Raw genomic sequence first — 18,841 nt, 5'->3', positions numbered from 1 at the left:
GCAGGAGCGGGGGGGTGGGAAAGGGGCAGCGGGGCCGGGCCATGGAGCTGAGCGGCCTCGTGCGGGCCCTGAGGCTGGAGGCGCCGGGCCCGGAGCCGCCCCCCGCGGGGCTCCCCCCGGGGCTCCCCCCGGCCCAGCAGCTGCTCCCGCAGATCCAGAGGCTCCTCTCCCCGGGGCCCGGCCGTGCCCCCGAGGCCGCGGTGCTCCGGGAGCTGGGGGCTGTGCTGGAGGCTGCGGACTGCGAGGGGCTGCTGCGGGGCGCGGTGCCCGCGGCGCTGGGGGCGCTGGCGGCGGCGCTGGGCGGGTTCGCGGCGCCCCCGCGGCAGGAGCAGGAGGGCGCGGACCTGCCCCCCCCGGGCCGGCTCCGGCGCTGCCACCGCCGAGAGAGCAGCGGACGTGGGCGCCGTGTTCCTGCGGCTCCTCGGGAAGCTGGAGGCCGCCAGGAGCCGGGAGGGGCTGGGGGCCGCCGCGGTGGGTCCGGTCCTGCGCCGGGTGGAGGGTCCCGTCTTCGTCTTGGCTGCCACGCACCTCGTGGAGGGGCCCTGGACGAGCGGGGGGTCTCGGGGGGTGGCTCAGGAGCTGCTGGCAGCGCTGCTGCGGGCTGCAGGCTGCGGGTCGGTGGCTGAGTTCCTGCGAGGGAAGAGTGAGGAGGAGGAGGAGGAAGGAAGATTTGCGGCCGTGCTGGGGCTCCTGCAACACGAGCTGACCAAGTGAGCCGGGAGGGGAGGGGAGGGGAGGGCAGCGGCGGCGTGTTTGGTCGGTCCTGATGGAGGAAAGGCTGGAAACTTTTGGGAAGCTGAGCTCAGGCACTGGGAGGCACTGGGAGGCACTCAGTGATAACCCCGGGGGCAAGAACTTTACAAACACCCCAGTAATGGAAGGAGGTTGAGGGGGGGAGAGGGGGGGGAAAAGGGGGGTAGAGAATTAATCTGAGCGGAGAGACCCAGGAAATGTGAGTTCCAGCGTTCCCTGAGCTGGTGTTTGTCTTCCCAGAGACACTTGGGAGTGTAACCCAGCCACAAAGCTGGTGTTCTGCTGGACCCTGCCCCAGGTCACCCGGCCCTGGCTCAGCCCCCACCTGGAGCGGGTCCTCCCGCCCTCCCTGCTCCTCTCGGATGACTACAGGGAGGAGAACAAGATCCTGGGGGTGCGCTGCCTGCACCACATCATCCTCAACGTGGTAAGAGGCTGGAGAAGTCGGAGCCCTCTCTGGGTGTTGCCTGAAGGAAGGGTGGGCTGGTTGGCAGCTGGGATTCCTGCCTTGTGATCCTGGGGGTGCTGTGGGCCTAGAGATCCTGCACCATCCTCCTCCCTGTCCCGTGGTGTTTAAATGTGTCTGGTGCTTATATATATTAACACGAAGCAAAGGGTTGTTTTGGTGCCTTTTGAACTCAGCTGATTGACCCATCAGGGGTTTGCAGAGCAGGACAGTGAAGTAACAGCAGTGGAACTGCAGAGATGCAGCTGGGGAGGTGAAGGAAGTGGATGCTCCTGTGCAGGGCAGGGTTTAAGGACACTGAGCTATGAGAGCATGTCCAGAGAAGGGCAGTGAAGCTGATGAAGGGTTTGGAGCTGATGTCTTCTGAGGAGCAGCTGGGGGTGTTCAGCCTGGAGAAAAGGAGGCTGAGGGGAGACCTTCTTACTCCCTACAACTCCCTGAAAGGAAGTTATAAAGAGGTGGGGATCAGGCTGTTCCAGAGATACAAGTGACAGGACAAGAGGAAATGGCCTCAGGGTGTGTCAGGGGAGGTGTGGGTTGGATGTCAGGAAGAATTTATTCCCCCAAAGGGTTGTTAGGCACTGGAACAGGCTGCCCAGGGCAGTGGTGGAGTCACCATCCCTGGAGGGATCCAAGAGTCACAGAGACATTGTACTTAGGGAGATGGTTTAGTTAAGGACTAGTCAGTGTTAGTTAACAGTGGGTCTTTTCCAACCAAGGTGATTCTGTGATTAACTTGCATTTGTTTTGGGACCTGCCCCCTCTGGTAAGCAGTGTTCCTGCTGCACAGCATGTCCCAGGGTGGTGTTGGCAAGACGTGGGGCTCTGAAGGCTCCTCTCTTCTGTCACCTGAAGACGCTGCTGAGCATGACACTCAGGAATAATGTTCTGTTCCCTGTTGTTGCAGCCAGCTGCTGAGCTCTGCCAGTTCAACAGGGCTCAGGTTGTGTACCATGCCCTGTACAACCACCTCTATTCACGGGAGGCCCCTCTCATACAGGTAGGAGAGAACTTCATTGTAACCTGCCTTGTGAGGTCGTGTGTCAGCCCCAGGAGGGACAACCAGCTAAGGCATGAGGAGAGAGCGTCTGCTTCATAGAACCCTAGAAGGGTTTGGGTGGGAAGGACCTTCAAGATCATCCAGATCCAACCCCCTGCATGGGCAGGGACACCTCCCACCAGCCCAGGCTGCTCCAAGCCCCATCCAACCTGCCCTTCAACACTGCCAGGGATGGGGCAGCCACAGCTTCCCTGGGCAGCCTGGGCCAGGCTCTCACCACCCTCACAGCAAAGAATTGCCTCCTCATCTCCAACCTCCACCTCCCTCTCCCAGTTTTCATCCACCCCCCTGCTCCCATCCCTCCCTATCCTTGTCCCAAGCCCCTCCCCAGCTTTCCTGGAGCCCCTTCAGGCACTGGAAGCTGCTGCTAGCCCAACCTTGTGGCCAAGGGACAAGCTATCTCAATAGATTTCAGTAAAACCTCCAAGTAGAGGGGAGGTCTCTGGTCTGCCATCCCCTTGGAAGTGCCAGCCTTGCTGTGGGGCTGCTGACAGGCAGGAGAAGCAGCCGGGGCTGTCAGGGGAGCTGCAGCTGTGGGTGTCGGGCGGGGTTGGAGGCGACTGCATCTTTTGGAGCGGGACCGCCCACTTTTCCCATCTCACACCCATCCAGGCAGTCCTGCTGTGCCTGCTGGACTTACTGCCCATCCTGGAGAGAGCCCAGAGGTGGCAGCAGCAGAGCAGCCCCACAGCTCCCTGCCACCAGGTGCTGCAGCTGGTGCTGACCCAGATGGAAGCCGAGCACCGCCTGGCCCTGCGCAGGGTGTACGCCCGCGCCCTGCCCGCCTTCCTGCAGAGGTGGGAGCAGCTCCCCAGCCCCAGGGACCTGCTTGGGCCTTCCTCTGTGTCCCCCTCCTCAGCCCGACTTCCTCTGTGTCAGCAGACTTGGCATCCTGATGGTGAGGCACTTGAAGAGGCTGGAGAGAGTTATCCTGGGATACCTGGAAGTCTGGGATGGCCCTGAGGAAGAGGCCCGGCTGGGAACGCTGGAGGCGCTGCGCTGCGCCATCGAGCACGCCTGGCCCAGGTGGGACACTCTGCACATCCCGAGGGCTGTCCCTCCCTCAGAGCCAGGGCTCCTGTTGCTTGGGGAAAAGGCCCTGGAATCTTGAGGGAGGATCTGTCAAGAGGGAGGAACCACTGGCAAAACTGCTTGGCTGAAAACCCTGGCTCCAAAATTAAGCCTGGTCCTCGTTTTGATCTGATTTCTGCCTGTTCTAGAAGGATCAGCTTGGCTAAAAGCTAATTGTGTTCACTGTGGAGTGAGCCCTGTGCTGGGAGTTGGGCTGCCTGCTGTCCTGGGACACCCTCCAAAAGTTCCCTCAGGCTCAGGCTCTGTGTCCCCCCCTCTGGTGGCCACACTAAGCCAGGCAGCTTCTTCAGCCTGGAGCAGTCACTGATCTTGGGCCAGCCACAGTCCTGCTCCACCCCAAATCCTGCCTGGAGCACCTCGGAGCTGCTCAGCGAGGCTGTGCTGTCCCCTGGCTTGAAGAAAAGCTCTGGAGTAAGGCACACTTGGTGTTTGTCTCTGCAGGATGCCCTGCAGGCTCCCTGTGCTCCTCCCAGCCCTGCTGAAGATGATCTGGGATGTCCACACCGACCAGAGCCCGACGCCTGAGCCAGTGAGAGCTGCTTTGCTCCAAGGGGCCACAGAATGTCTCATCCTGCTGGATCGCTGCTCTGAAGGGCAGGTGAAGGTGAGCTGGGAACCCACCTGCTTCATCTCTGGCCCTTTCTCCCTTGGAAGAGGGCGTTGTGGGGCCCAGTTGCTTCCTCAGACCAACAGGGCTTAGAAAGCATCCATTTCCACCCACATAAGGACTTAATTGATAAGTGATCTTATAAGTGATTGATAATTGATAGCTATCGACAGGTTCTCTGTTCTGTCATTCTCTTCCAGCAGATGGCAGGGGGAGGGCTGATAATTAATACCCCAGACCTGAGGGTGCCAGGGCCCTGGAATCTGATTCCTTTCTTGTTCCAGGTGCTGCTGGAAGGTGTGTCCAGGAGCTGTGAGGAGCCCCGCGTGCGGGAATGCCTCCGGAAGGTGCAGGAGAGCGCCTGAGGAGCAGCTGAGCAGTGCTTGGCTCACTTGTGTACAGTAAACTTGTTTATTTATTTAAAGTTACTGGCTTTCTTATCCCACCCCTCTTAGCCCCATACCTCACTGTGCCACATCCAGCTGCTCCAGTTCTGGAACAACGTGACTTCCCCCCCCCCGAGTCCAGGTTCCTTCCCGGAGCACAGTCCGAGCTGAGCCTTGTGTGGTTGGGGGGAGTCATTTTCCAAACTGGGCTTCCTGCAGCAGTTGGGACAAACTTGCAGCAATTCCCTGGGGTGGGGACAGAAACCCTTATTTTCTTAAAGAAAATGATTGGTTAGGATATTGAAAAATGAGTAATTTTTGAGGGTCCTGCTGGGAGGAGTCCCAGTGCCAGCTCCAAGTCCTGTCAGCCCAGGAGGTGGGCTCAGGGGTCAGGCTGCTTTGGTCTTGCTGCTGAGCTCTGTTTCTTCTTCATACTCTATTTCAATGTAGGGACGTTTTCTTCTGGCTGGTCCTTTCAGAGGAGTTTTCCCCTTAGATTTGGAGTGTGAGGCTTTCTTCTCTACTTCTTCCTCCTCTTCCTGCTCCTCGTCACTACTTGTCTCCAACTTATCCATGTCCTGGGAAAGAAAGACAAGAGTGATGTCAAAACACACCATGGAAACCTCCTCCTCCTGCAAAATTATCTCCTGTATCCAATTCCATTTCCTAATTCCTTGCTCCTAGCTGTCTAGCCAGAGGAGCTGGGGGCAGTGGCTACAGTCTGGCTGTAGCATGATCTTCCACAAATCCAATTTCTCCAGCTCTCACCCCATCACCAGATCCCACGAGGGCAGAGGTTATTTCCAAACAGTTGACACCAGGTGCTTAACCTACCTCAAAGTCACTGAGATCACTGTCATCTGCTTCCACAAACTCTCTTTGATCCATGTCCTGTAAGAAAGAAAAATGAGGAGCTGGTAGATGCAGCCTGAGCACCATAAAGACTCACCATGGAAGAGCCATCAAGGCCACCACTTGCACACACGTTTTCCCTGAGTTCACCTCCCCTAATCTCACCCCAACATTTAAAGTAGTGTGTGAATCAGGTGCTGCCCCGGGTCAGGGAAGGCTGGAGGTGGCTGAAGACATTAATTACCTCCTCCTCATCTTCCTTCTCTGCATCAGACTCGCTCTCGCTCTCTGCATCCTGCTGCTCTAGAGCCTTGTCAAAGGCATGGATGGGGAAGTTGTAAATGTCTCCATACTGGAAAGGAAAAGGAGGATTTCTGTAAGGCACAGGAGGAAGGCAGCTGTTGGTGGGTCACCCAAAGCCTGTGGCCTGCATGGAGGCAGCACCAGACCTCCCTAATTGGGAAGTACATGGTGCTGTACCAAGGATGAGGGGCTCTGGGGGAAGAGCTCTCCAGGAAGGGCAGTGAGCAGTTGTCCCCAGCCCTACATGGGTGATAATTCTCTTTTCCTCCCAGCACCCATGTCCCTCCCAGCAGGACAGAGGGACAGTCTGATGCTGTGCCCTGAAGGCACTGCTCCTTACTGTAGCCTGTTTCAGTCTTTCCAGCAATTCCTTCTCAATGGCATTATCCAGCTGAGCAGCAACCAGGGCTTTCTCCTGGTGGAGCAAAGAGGAGCAGTGTCAGTTGTTTGGAAGACACAGGGAACAGAAGCAATTGAGGGGATCACAGGGAAGGGTCTTAGTACCTCTCTCCTCTTCTCCCTCCTTTCAATCTTCCTGCGTAGAGGAACAAGTTTCCTCCTACAGGGAACAACAAAACCTGGTGAGTGAATCTGCCCATCTGGAGCAGATGATGGAGAACTTGTGCAGGGCAACAGCCAGCAGTAGTGTCCTGAGAATGGGGCTGCACCTCATCTGAGTGCATTTATATTCTCAGGACATGCTGTGGTCAAACCCATTTTTGGCCAGGCTCATTTCCAGGCCTGCCAGAGGACAGCAGCTCTGGGAGCTGGTGGGCAGGCAGTGACTTGGAGCCAAGCCAGGGTGGTCATAGAGTCATGGAATGGTTTGGGTGGGAAGGGACCTGAAAGATCATCCAGTCCCAACCCCCTGCATGGGCAGGGACACCTCCCACCAGCCCAGGCTGCTCCAAGCCCCATCCAACCTGCCCTTCAACACTGCCAGGGATGGGGCAGCTTCCCGGGGTTGCTGGTGCTTTGTCCCTCCAGCGGGGGTGGTTGAAATCCCCCCTCAGGACCAGGCCCTGTGAGCATGAAGCTGCTCCCTTCCTGTTGGGGGCAGGAGGTGGCAGCCCTGTCCCTTACTGCCTGCTGAGGGTGAGCTTGCGGATGCGGATCAGGTACTGGGTGATCTTGGTGAAGCGCTGCTTGCACTTGTGCCGGATGAAGCGCGGCCAGTAGATCAGGTTCTCGTCGATCTCCTCCAGGGCCTTCTCGTAGTTCTTGTTCAGTAGGACCTGGGGCAGCAGCAACAAAAGGAGGGGGGGGGTTTCCATGCCTGGAGGGGGATCCTCGTGTCTCCCTGCCCCTGGGTCAGGTCCTGCTCACTCACCCGCTCCCAGAGCCGGCGGGGAAAGGCTGCGCGCTCGATGGTCTTCATGTAGAGGTAACAGCGACCTGGGGGGCAGGGGCAGGGCTGAGGGGGCCCCTCACAGCTGGGGGGACACTGAGCCTGTCCCCAGAGCTGGGGGGACACTGAGGGTGTGTCCCCAGCAAGGGGGGGATGCTCAGAGCTGGGGGGACATTGAGGGTGTCCCCAGAGCTGGGGGGAGTGCTCAGAGCTGGGGGGACACTGAGCCTGTCCCCAGAGCTGGGGGGACACTTGAGGGTGTGTCCCCAGCAAGGGGGGGGTGCTCAGAGCTGGGGGGACATTGAGGGTGTCCCCAGAGCTGGGGGGAGTGCTCAGAGCTGGGGGGACACTGAGCCTGTTCCCAGAGCTGGGGGGACACTGAGGGTGTGTCCCCAGCAAGGGGGGGGTGCTCAGAGCTGGGGGGACACTGAGGGTGTCCCTGGCATGGGGGAGTGTTCAGAGCTGGGGGGAGATTGAGCCTGTCCCCAGAGCTGGGGGGACACTGAGGGTGTCCCCAGCAGGGGGGTGCTCAGAGCCGGGGTGCCCCTCACCCTTCTCCTCGCGGACAGTCGCGTACTGGCTGTTGGCCAGCGGGCAGGAGGAGCGGTTGCACAGCCCGCTCAGGTTGTACTCATTGCGGCAGAAGTTCTGGGTTTTGGTCCTGGAAACGAGAGAGGTGAGGCCGGAGGGGAAGGCTGGGAATAACCCCTGCCCCCCCCCCTTTCCTCTGCCACCCAGCGACAAGGGGGGGGGCAGCCAAACTTCCCCCTCCCCGCAGCAACTCACGTTATCTTGTAGGAGCAGAACTGCCTGTTGCCCAGCGTGTCCCAGACCACCTGCCAGGGCAAACACCGGCTGACAACACCCCCTCACAGCCCCCTCACAGCCCCCTCTCTCACCCCGTCAGCTCCCTCTGACCCCACTCTGACCCCCTCTCACCCCCCTCTCACCCCCCACCTACCCCTCTCACCCCCTCTCACCCTCCACCTCTCTCACCCCCTCTGACCCCCCTCTGACCAACTTTGACCACCTCTGACCCCCCCTCTCACCTCACATCCCCCCCTTACCCCCCCCCAGACCCCTCTCACCCCCCCCTCACCCCCCGCGGCGGCCTCTACACCCCCCCCCAAACCCCGGGGCAGGGGACAGGGACCCCCCCCGCCCCCGCCACGTGGTGTTTGTGGGGGGGGGTCCGGGCCTGTCGCCCCCGCCCCAGCCGCGGGACGGGCCCACCGGGAGGGGGGGGCCGGGCGGACTCACGTCGTCCGAGTGCATGGTGCTGCCGCCTAGAGCGCCGCCATGCCCGGAAGGGGCGGGGCCGCCGCGCTATCGCGAGAGCTGCCGGCGGGAGGGGGCGCCGCGTTGTCATGGAGACGGCAGGGCGGGCGGCGGGGCCCGATCCCGGCCCGGGCCGCGGGACCGGCCCCCTGGGCCCCGTGGGCCCTCCTGGGCTGGGCTGGCTCTTGCATGAGGCACCGAGAGGGGTGGTGTCCGAGGGGGCACCCATCCCATCCGCTCCCCGAGCAGCCCCCTGCCTGTCACCGCAGCATCCCAGGTTGGTTTGGGTGGGAAGGGACCTGAAGGATCATCCAGATCCCACCCCCTGCATGGGCAGGGACACCTCCCACCAGCCCAGGCTGCTCCAAGCCCCATCCAACCTGCCCTTCAACACTGCCAGGGATGGGGCAGCCACAGCTTCCCTGGGCAGCCTGGGCCAGGCTCTCACCAGCCTCACAGCACAGAATTCCATCTAAATGTTTAAGGGAAAGGGGGGGCAAGGAGGTGAAAGGGCAAAGAAACGGCCAAGGAAAGGTAAGGAAGAGGAGAGAGGGGAAAGGAAGGGCAGTGGAGGGAAAGGAGGGGAAGGGAAGAGCTGGGCACCTGAAGAAAGGTCCTGGAAGGGAAGGGAGGGGACAGGAAGGACAAGGGAAATGGCTTCAAGTTGCACCAGTGAAGGTTTTGATTGTGTATGAGGAAAACTTTCTTCCCCCAGAGGGTTGTCAGGCCCTGGCCCAGGCTGCCCAGGGCACGGGTGGAGTCTCTGTCCCTGGGGAGGATGAAAACTGAAGAGGGTGCTGAGGGACACGGGTCAGTGGTGGCCTTGGCAGGGCTGGGTGAGTGGCTGCACTTGATGATCTTTAAAAGCTCTTTCCCAACCAAACCCATTCTATGATCTAATGCACTCAAGAATGAGACGAGTTGTTGTTTTTTCCCCAGCAGGGCTGTTTGATGCAAAGATCACGACCTAATTCTTCACTCCGAGCAGAGAAACTGTCCTTGGCCCTGCAGCTCGTTGGTTAATTAAGAAGTCTGAGCTTCCAGTGCTGGAGGAAGGAGCCTGACTGGCTTTGCCTGCTAGGGGAGGGTGGGTGAGGAGCCCACCCTGCAGGAACCAGGGTCCCCTCTGCTTGGTGATGCACACAGGGGGTGGATTTCCAGGGCAGGCAGAGGGGATCAGAGTTGATGTTGAACTGGGGGGTGTGAACAGATCCCCAGATAGAACAACAGCTCGTGGGTGTTTTTTTTCCCCCCTCCCATCACAGAAAGCAAACACGTTTTTTCCTTTTATTCTTGGCAAAGCAGGGAAACAGGTGGAAGATAAAAATAACCAGTTTTTGAGAGCAGGCTTGGCATTCCTCACTTCCAGTCAGCCTAAGAAATAGGATTTTATCTTGTATGTGCAAAGCAAGGGGCAACGTCCCCACTGTGGAGGTGGGACTGCCTGGCAACAGCCTTTATGGCCCTTGGTGATGAGCCCTAAGGTCCCAAGTCTCCATAAATTGTTCTTCCCCTCCTGTTTCCCTGCTGGCAGGCACATCTGCACGGGGCTGCTCAGGCTGGGAGCTGGGAATCATCTGTTCTGTCTGGCAAGTGAAACGGCTGCTCCTTCCAGCCAGGAATGAGCTGATGGAAACTGTCAAGAGCAGAAGTTGGGAGGTTGAAGTTTTACTGGAAAAATGAGATCACAGGAGTTTCTGTAGCATCATAGAAACCCAGACTGGTTTGGGTGGGAAGGGACCTGAAAGATCATCCAGTCCCAACCCCCCTGCATGGGCAGGGACACCTCCCACCAGCCCAGGCTGCTCCAAGCCCCATCCAACCTGCCCTTCAACACTGCCAGGGATGGGGCAGCCACAGCTTCTCTGGGCAACCTGGGCCAGGCTCTCACCACCCTCACAGCAAAGAATTTCCTCCTCATCTCCAGCCTCCATCTCCCTCTTCCAGTTTTCATCCATCCCCCTCATCCCATCCCTCCCTGCCCTTGTCCCAAGCCCCTCCCCAGCTTTCCTGGAGCCCCTTCAGGCACTGGAAGGTGCTCTAAGGTCTCCCTGGAGCCTTCTCTTCTCCAGGCTGAACACCCCAACTCTCCCAGCCTGATCTCTTCTCACTGTTACTTAGACAATTAATTTGGTGCCTCTATTGCTTCACTTTCTTTACAACTCTCCCCTGCTTTCACAGACCATTATACCCAATAATTACTGCTAAGAGTGCAGCTGTTCCCTTTCTAAACTTGTGGCCAGGAAATTGCAAAAGGACAATTAAATAAATTGATGGTACTTCTGGTGGTGATGGGTTAGGAGCACAAACACAGCCCAGTCCCCCATCCCAGGTGAGGGGCAGGGATTTCTAAAAATACCCTCCTAGTCACTTTATGATCTCCAGAGACCTGACGAGCTTTGTTGGCCGAGTCCAAAACTGGTTTTTATTTCTACCTGATTTTGTTTGAGTTCTTCAGTTAATTTATTTAATGGATGGTGGAAGAGACACAGGAGCATCACGTGAGCAGCACAACACATAAAGCTCTACTGAGACAGCACCAAACATTGGAACTCCCTCCAGGGGAGCGAGGAGCACAGTGACATTGTCACCCAGGGCTCGGTGGTGGCACAGACAGATCATGCCCTGGTGTCACAGGCAGGTTTCATGCTGGGGACTAGAGCAGGATTCTGGAGAAGGAAATCTCCCCAAGGCTGTTGATTTCATTCCCTCTTTCTCCAGTGCTTTTCTCTCAAGAACTGCACATTTTAAAAGTCATCAACAACTGGACTGTGGTAGCCCTGGGCAGGCTGTGCCCAAGACAATATTGGAGGTGTATATGAGCTCCTGAGCTCCCTAACTTTTGGGTTTTGATGTTTTTTTTTTTTACAGATGAGCTGTGGTGAGTTTGGGGAAGTCACTTGGAAGTCACACAGCAAATGAGTGGCTCAACTAAAGGGACAGATCCTCCGAATCCTGGGTCTCTGCTCCCTGCTGTGAGAGGTCAGTGACACCCCCTGTGTCCCCAGGCCTTGGGGGAGGCTGGGTTACTCTTGGGTGCTCCTACATCCATCTTCTGTGAGCTTGTTGTGAGCTTCAAACCAGTCCTTGCTCCTGCTATTCCACCTCTTCTGCCTCCACGTTGGTGAGAGGGAAATGGCGCCCGGGTTTCTGAGGGGCACAGGTTTTGGTTTGCAGGGGGCATTCCTGGCTGAGGATTGCCTGGGGAAAGGGGAGGAGAAACCAGGTTTTAGCAACAACGAAGAGGCAATTTTAAAGAAAGCCAAAGCAGCCAAGAACTTCTGCCCAGGGAACACAAGCTGTGAGTTAAGGGAGGGATCACAGCTCTAAGTGTCTCTAGTTTTATCGCCTGAGGTTTTTTGTCCCGTTTTTGAAGGCAGAGTAGAGCCCGGCAGGGAAGACACAACCCCTGGCAAATCTGTTCTTCTCTTCCCCCAGACCTCTGGATTGCCCATCCCTCTATTTGAAGCAAAGACAGGATCCTGGAACTCACAATCTTCTCCTCTTTAGCAGGAGGGCTGCGCAGGTACCAGCAGAGCGGCGCGTAGGCGATGTTGGTGACTCCAATGATGATCATCAGCCAGGGGAACCCGATGGCTCGGGCAATGGCACCTCCTGTGGATGGCCCTGAGGATGTCAACGTGAAAAAAGGTCAAGGTGGGAGGGAGCAGAAGGTGCCTGTCCACTTGGGAGTGGCTCTGTGCATCTGTGTTTGCAGACTCTGTGCTGGATGCCTGCGGGGAGCAGGAAAGGGAGTGAGATACACTCTGAGTATCCCAAGAGTATCATAGAATGTGTGGGCTTGGAAGGGACCTTCAAAGATCATCTAGTCCAGCCCCTCCTGCAGTGCACAGGGACCTTTTTAACTAGATGAGGTTGCTCAGAGCTTTGTCAAGCTTGACCTTGAGTGTTTCCAGGGATGGGGCCTCCACCACCTCTGAGCAACTTGTTCCAGCGCTTCACCCCCTTTCTTGTAAAGAACTTCTTCCTCATGTCTGATTGAATCCATCCTGCTCTGGTTTTAGACTATTCCCCCTTGTCCTATCAGTACAGAATCTTGCAAAAACTCCCTGCCCAGCTTTCCTGGAGCCCCTTCAGGCACTGGAAGGTGCTCTAAGGTCTCCCTGGAGCCTTCTCTTCTCCAGGCTGAACACCCCAACTCTCCCAGCCTGTCACCAGAGCAGAGCTGCTCCAGATGACTTTTGTGGCCCTTCTGTGGACTCGTTCCAACAGCTCCATGTCCCTCTTTGTGTGGAGGGCTGCAGAGCTGGACACAGTGCTGCAGCAGAAGCTCCTCCATACCAATGGCAAAGCCCATGCAGAAGGCCACGTCAGCGATGGCGTAGACGTTGCCGTAGACGGAGGCGTGGCGAAGGTCCACCAGGTGACCCATCAGAGGCATCAGGGAGGAATCCACCATTCCTGCCCAAAGCAAGAGGAACCTGCTCGGCCATCACCTCCTCTGCGGGCAGCAGTGAAGCTGCCTGGGAGCTGTGTCATCCCCCAACACCCACAACTTACCTATGGCAAAGCCAAGCACCCCATTTGGGCCAATCAGCCCGTAAATGTTTTTGGCCAGAGGTACCTTTGAGAGGACAGAGAGAGAGAGAGGACACAGGGGTGAGGCCAGGGGAGCTTGCTGAGGGTGCAGGGCTGGAGGTCTGTGACACCCAAACCCACGTGCAGCCTCTGAGCAGTCACCTAACCCCCTGGGTGCTACTTACACAAAGCAGGCTGGTTCCCACCACAACCATCCCGACCAGGGAGCACAGCCACCTGCAGGGAGGAGAAGGCAGAAGTTCCCAGACTGCACCCACCACCAGCATCATTCATGCTGAAAGCACAGGACTGAGCTGGGCTGAAATCTCTTGATCTTCCACTCACCGGCCCATTTTGGTGGCCAGAATCCCAAAGAGGTTGGTGCCAATGAGGTAGGATATGCTGGCAGGGAGGAATGCCAGCCCTGGGGAGGGGAGAGGATGAAAAGGAGTGGGTCATCCCCAAGGAAATTGCAGGGAGTGTTCCCTCCACTCACTGCCCCTCTCCTTTGGGGGATTATCCTGAGCCTGGCACAGCAAGCTGACCTTCCTCGTGCCCTGGGGAGGGTGGGGGGCAGATGGAGGCAGGGGCAGGCAGATAAAATGTGTTTGCTTTTGATTGGAGGTGGGGAAACTGAGGCACGTGAGGAGTAGGGCTTCACCCATGAGATCTGTGAGATCACCAGAAGCCAAAGGCAGGATGTTTTGTCCCCACTGCTTTGAGAAGCTTGTCCTTCTGTCTCCCCCACCTTTCTCCCCTTGCCTTCTGCTTTTCACTTATTAAATCAAGAGGAATAAAACAGCTGCTTGAGTAGAAAGCTTGGGGATCATTATGCAGTCAAATATTTGCACTGTTTGCTGATTTACCAGTTGTTTATTTTTAATATATTCTCCTGCCAACTCTAAATAGAACTGAGCAGCTCCATTTCACTGAGACAACTTCCTTATTGAAACACACTAATTGGTGTTTAATTTTCTCTCCCCTCTTTAACAGCCACAGAGTGTGGTGAATCCTGCAGGTTTAGCCCAAGGGCTTCTGGAGGGGTTTTTTTGCCAGAATTATGGGAGTGGGCAAACCAGAGCACACAAAGAAAGAAGGCTCTTGAGTTTGTGGTAGCTTGTGAGACAGGTGGCTTGCAATTGAGCTGGGTCCAGACCCAGCCTGCTCTCAAATCTCAGGTATGGGAACACCTAGTGAGCATATTTAGGATTTTCTTTCATGCCTGCTGACCTCTGGATCCTCCTGAGTTGCCTCCAAGGTTCCCTTTGAGCTGAGTGCTGACAGGAGCAGCTCCAAGTGCTCTCCTCCCCCTGGGACATTTGTGGTCACCAAGCAGCTACACTGTCCCCTCTCCCCCCTGCCAGAGCCCTTGGGGCTCTGCTCTACCCTCGCCCTCCCTTGCTCAATCCCTTGCTCCTGAGAAGCACCCAAGGCTCTTATCAGGATGGATGCTCCTGCCTGACCAGGGGATAACTGGGTTAGGAGCTCTCTCAGCCCTCCTGCTCCCGGCCTGCAATTCAATTTGGGCTCTAAGTGCAGCCTGGGGCAGCTCCCCAGGTCGTTCCTCAGCCAACTGGATTTTATAACAATTAATTTGTACGTTTGTAGCAAATACAGCCAATGTTATCTCCATCTCCCCTTTTCTAGGCCGCTGGTAATTAGCACATGCTATCCTGTCCTGCCTGGGACTCTCAGTGACCTTCTTTTACCCGGAGCTGCCCCTGCAAAACCCACCTGGCTGCCACAATTTCAGCCCAGCATGAAACCATTATCTGCCCTGCAGTGGAAGGGATTCAACAGGCTTCCCGTGCACCAAACAGCCTTTCCTGCCTCCCTCCCTCCCTTATTGCTCTTGTGGGGACTCGGATTCTATACAACTTTTCCAATCACAGAGAAAAGCACCATGTGTAGCTGCCACCAAGGGCACTTCCAGCTGGAATTGGATCAACGGGCAACCTGGGATCACTCTCTCTGTGTGGGGTGAGGGTAGATGTTTTCTGCTTTTTTTTTTTGGAGGGATGTAGGGGGACATCCCAGGGGACTGGTTGCAGCTGAACTGCAGAGCACAGGACTCACCCAGCTGCCACTTCGGGGAGCACATGGTTTGCATCATCCAGATGGGCAAGGTGGGCTCCAGCATGGCCACCCCCATATTGGAGAAGCAGAGGGCTCCTAATGGGGGGAGAGGAAGAAAGGTTCCTTGTTACCCACCTCCTGCTGCTGTTTCAGGTAAGGCAGGAGGAAACCTCTTAAACCAGGAGGTGTTGGGTGCACAGAGGAGTATTTACCTGCAGCCACCAGGATGTAGGGGTCTCGCAGGAGGGTGGACAGTGGTGTCCCTTGGGTGCTCTGTGGGGTGGCAAAGGGGGTTAGATCAGCCAGGAGACACTTGTGCACTTGCTCCATTGCCCAGCTGGGTGCTTGTGCTGCTCCCCTCCAGCACCCACTGCCCTGTGCCCACCTCTGCACTCACCTCTGGGGAGATCCTAGAGGGCTGCAGGATGCAGAGCTGCAAGGCTGGAAGGGAACACTGGGGTTAGCTGGCTGCCCCAGACAGCTTTACCCCATCTAACCTGCATTTGTTTCCCTCTGGCTTCTCCTTTGGCACGACCCCTTCCATCAGCAGAGCCCCTGGGGATGCAGGAGCTGCATCTGGGGACACGGCTCAAGTGGGCAGAGGGAGAGGAGGGTCCCAGCTCCGTCCCTGGGGAGGGAGCAGCAACACTCCCTGGAGTGAACTGTGTGAGGAGTGTTTTGTCAGCCCACGAAGCAGCCAGACACCCAGATACTCCCCATCTTGCTGCCTGCTGGGGACCCACAACCAGAGCATGACAGGAGTGAGATGTGGGAAAGAACAGGAATAAAAAAGGAAGTTTCAGGTGTCTGGAACCTACGTTTCAGTTTCCAGAAGCTCTTATGTGCTTCATTAGAGGTGCCTTGCATTACATCTAGGCAAGGATGGTAACTGTGACTATAATTAAATTAGCTTAATGCCTCCCAGTAAAAAAAAATGCACATTTCTGCTCTCTGTAACTTCGCTGTTGGGCCCTGAGGGCTCTGGGGTCCAGCAGCTGTAACACAGCTTGGGGAGAAAGAACAAGGAGCACCCTCCATGCTGGCACAGCCAGATTCCCTCATGGCACAGGGAAGAGGCTCTGCCTGGTGGGAAGAATTCCCTGTTCCAACAGCTTCACTGAATGTGCTGTTCAAGCCATTAAAGCAACCAAGGGGTTTATTAAGTAATGAGAGACTAATTCTTGCTGTATTGCTGTGTCAATCGTCCAGTGGCAGAAAATGGGCTTTAGCAGTAAGAGAACAACCAGTGCTGAGGGTATTACCTGTGTCGTGTTCCTCTGCCTCTTCCTTCACACAAGCCCTCTGAGATTCCCCCCGAAACCTCTGCATTTGCAGCTTTTTTTTGGGGGGGGGTAGGGTTGGATTAAATCATTTGGCTTCTTCTCACCTCCATCCAAGAGGGCGAGAGACGCCAGGACCAGGAAAGGAGCCGATTTCCCCACGAACTCGTACATCACACTCCCAAAGGGGGCCCCGACTGGAAGGAGAAGCTGTGTCTACACAGGGGCAGTGTCACCAGCCCCACGCTCAGCTCCTGCCCTCCTGCTTTGCTCCAAACCCCTGGTGGGTGTTGGGGGAAGGTGGAGGGTCCTGTGGCCAGAGGGAGGGAGGAGGGCAGGCCAGCCCTGCCGGTGGGATGATGCTGGGCAGGGGCACAGCCAGGTGGGTGGGAGCCACAGGTGATGGTCAGCGAAGCTCTGGAGATGCTGTTGATGTCAGCCCCCTTGGGATGGAGGTCTCCTTACTCAGCACACCCAAGGCCAGGCCTCCCAGGGCGATCCCCATCGCGTTGCCCCTCTCCAAGTCGTCCGTGTACACGCTGGCCAGCATGCCCAGGCCTGGCAGCAGAGGGAGAGCAGAGAGGCCACCTGAGCCTGGCTGGTGCCTCCTTGCTGGGGCTCCTCTCTGAGGCAGCCAGGGCTTTGTGGGGGGGGATTTATCTGCTGGCTGGGCTGGGTGGGAGCACTGTCTGAAGGCACCAGCACATCTGTGCTGCTGCTGGTTCCTGAGCTGCTGATCGAGCCCAGGCAAGGGGAGCTCATGTGGGAGGGGGTGGTGGGACTCCAGCCTTTACCTGCCACTGAAGAGAAGGACGAGCCGATGCCTTGCAGGGCTCGGGCAAGGAACAGCAAAGTGTAGGTGCCTGAGAAAGCAAACACTGCAGAGGAAGGAGAGATGGTGTCAGGCAGTACCTTGCAGAGGGTGACAGCAGCCTCAGCGTGCACCAGTTTGGGTGCTGGGTGCTGCTGGTCCTTTCCTGTCCCTGATTTCTGAGACTTGTTCCTCTGCTCTCCCTCCTCCTGCAGCAGGACAGCTGTGCAGGCACAGACAGAAGGGTTTTCTCCTGTGCTGCTGGGTGTGAAGGGCAGCCCAGAGGAAAATACTCACTGACTGTGGAGAGGAACATGATGATGAATCCGATGAACATGGGGATGTGGAATCCTATCCTGGGAAGGGAAACAAGGGACACCATCTCAGAGAGAATTCCTCATTCTCAGGTGAGATCTGCCCAACCTTACCACACAGGTCTCTGGGGGCTGGTGAACATCTCAGGAGCATCCAGTGTCTAAGTGCACCCAGGAGAACTGTAAAGGGGCAGAAAATCTGAACAAGAACATGATAATCCATAGTGAGGTGGGAATCTTTCTTTGTGTGCTGGTTCCTGGTGTTAAATAGCATCTGTCTGTACCTCAGGAGGGCGTTGATGAGGCTTGTGTTGTAATCTGAACTTGCAAACCATTTGTAGGCTTTTAGAAAAGGTAAAATCCGTGCTTATTGTGATGCACGTGTCCTCCCCCTGGGGATTTTACCCACCAGTTCTTGTGGTTCTGTGGTTGCAGGGGCTGCACATGCCCAGCACAGACCTTCACAGCTCAGCCCATGGGAATTTCATCAGCAGGCAGGAGCTGCCTGTCCCTGAGGGGCTACACCCTGGTACAAACCCAGCTCTTTTGACCTACCTGTTGGTCAGGAGACCCACAGATGGGTTGACCACCAGCTGCAGGAGAGCCTTGGAGGCAAAGAGCAGCCCCACACGGATGTTCTCCTTGGTGAGGAACTCCTCACCCTGCAGGCAGCTGCTGGGTGTGGGTGGGTTGCTGGTTGAGGGCTGTGGAAATTGGCTGCTCTCCATTCTCTTCACCAAGTCCACTGTGCTCGTGGAGCCCGAGAGAGTCACCGTGGTGTTGTCAGAATAGAAGGTGGAAGAGAAAGGAGGAGCCTTCCAGGCTGAAGGAGCTGGCTCAGTCCAGGCTGCGGCAACAGAGCTGTTGGCACCTTCATATTCTGTCGTGTAAAGGAAGGTGGGGATGATGGGAACTGGAAGAGAAGCAGGGGAGGGCTTGCTTAGTTGATCTTACTCTGTTTTCTGGCTCGGCATGCAGCTGCACCGAAGGGTGCTGGCTGAATGGGGGGGTCCTGCCAGCACCCAGCTCTCCCCAGGGCTCTCCCCACACAAGGACCCCACCGGAGCCTGAGCAAGGAGCTGCCCCCCCAGAGGTGTGTCCCTGGGGAGCAGAGCCCCCCCAGACCATACCCACGACTGTCAGCAGCATGTTGTCCAGCAGCAGGGCCACGAACACCACCAGCAGCACCAGTCCCCGCGATGCCCTGCCCGCTGCCAGCCAGCCCCAGGGCCCGGGCATGGCCACAGCCTGGCACCCCCGTCCTGCTGGCTCCTCCTCTTCAGGGCTGGAGGTTCCCCACAGCCTTTAAAGAAAGCACTCCAGGTTAAAATGTCCCACAGCTTCTCCCTTGAGACAGCAGCTCGGTGGCCGTGTCCTCCAAGAGCTGGGTGTTCTTCTCTGGGAGCTGAGACCAACAGCTTTGCCATCAAAGACCATGATGTGCTCAAGCTTGCATTTAGAATTGCAGATGGAATGTTCTCTAACCCATTTCCACTCTCCTGAGACATCTTGTGCCTGCTTCAAGGCATCATTTAAGTCTTACTCCAAAGACTCAAAGCACAGATCAAACCAGCACCTTATCTCTGCTAATCTCGACATCTTTTATTCCATGTTTGTTCTTTGGAGATTAAGTTCCTTCTCAAAGGAAATTCATTTACCTCTCATGCCTTTTCATT

General features: G+C 56.9%; 3 protein-coding genes across 3 annotated transcripts; 1 reads left to right on the top strand and 2 right to left on the bottom strand.

Annotated features, from left to right (window-relative positions):
- Positions 1-26: 26 nt before the first annotated feature.
- Positions 27-4,402, top strand: TTI2 (TELO2 interacting protein 2). Its single transcript, XM_051640831.1, is given in 8 exon segments — positions 27-353; positions 355-710; positions 994-1,180; positions 2,127-2,219; positions 2,892-3,076; positions 3,162-3,305; positions 3,813-3,975; positions 4,263-4,402. Coding segments are annotated over 8 exon segments (1,521 nt in total). The 5' UTR covers positions 27-41; the 3' UTR covers positions 4,344-4,402.
- Positions 4,403-4,664: 262 nt separating this feature from the next.
- Positions 4,665-8,182, bottom strand: MAK16 (MAK16 homolog). Its single transcript, XM_051640833.1, has 10 exons — positions 8,128-8,182; positions 7,654-7,703; positions 7,419-7,528; positions 6,850-6,914; positions 6,603-6,754; positions 6,024-6,078; positions 5,860-5,934; positions 5,461-5,568; positions 5,199-5,255; positions 4,665-4,942 (listed from the first exon to the last, which is right to left on the bottom strand). The coding sequence occupies exons 1-10, from the start codon at positions 8,140-8,142 to the stop codon at positions 4,754-4,756; spliced, it is 876 nt and encodes a 291-aa protein (XP_051496793.1). The 5' UTR covers positions 8,143-8,182; the 3' UTR covers positions 4,665-4,753.
- Positions 8,183-11,206: 3,024 nt separating this feature from the next.
- SLC18A1 (solute carrier family 18 member A1) lies at positions 11,207-18,404 on the bottom strand. The gene is made up of 15 exons (XM_051640749.1): positions 18,296-18,404; positions 17,721-18,078; positions 17,149-17,207; positions 16,835-16,918; positions 16,506-16,598; positions 16,148-16,237; positions 15,158-15,201; positions 14,973-15,033; positions 14,761-14,856; positions 13,030-13,108; positions 12,870-12,921; positions 12,667-12,730; positions 12,448-12,567; positions 11,639-11,772; positions 11,207-11,346 (listed from the first exon to the last, which is right to left on the bottom strand). Exons 1-15 carry the CDS (start codon positions 18,402-18,404, stop codon positions 11,242-11,244), a joined length of 1,548 nt encoding a protein of 515 aa, XP_051496709.1. The 3' UTR covers positions 11,207-11,241.
- Between the last annotated feature and the right edge of the window lie 437 nt (positions 18,405-18,841).

The sequence above is a fragment of the Apus apus genome, chromosome 26 (assembly GCF_020740795.1).
Source record: "Apus apus isolate bApuApu2 chromosome 26, bApuApu2.pri.cur, whole genome shotgun sequence".
Lineage (NCBI taxonomy): Eukaryota > Metazoa > Chordata > Aves > Apodiformes > Apodidae > Apus > Apus apus.
This window is presented reverse-complemented; position numbering and strand designations above follow the sequence as displayed.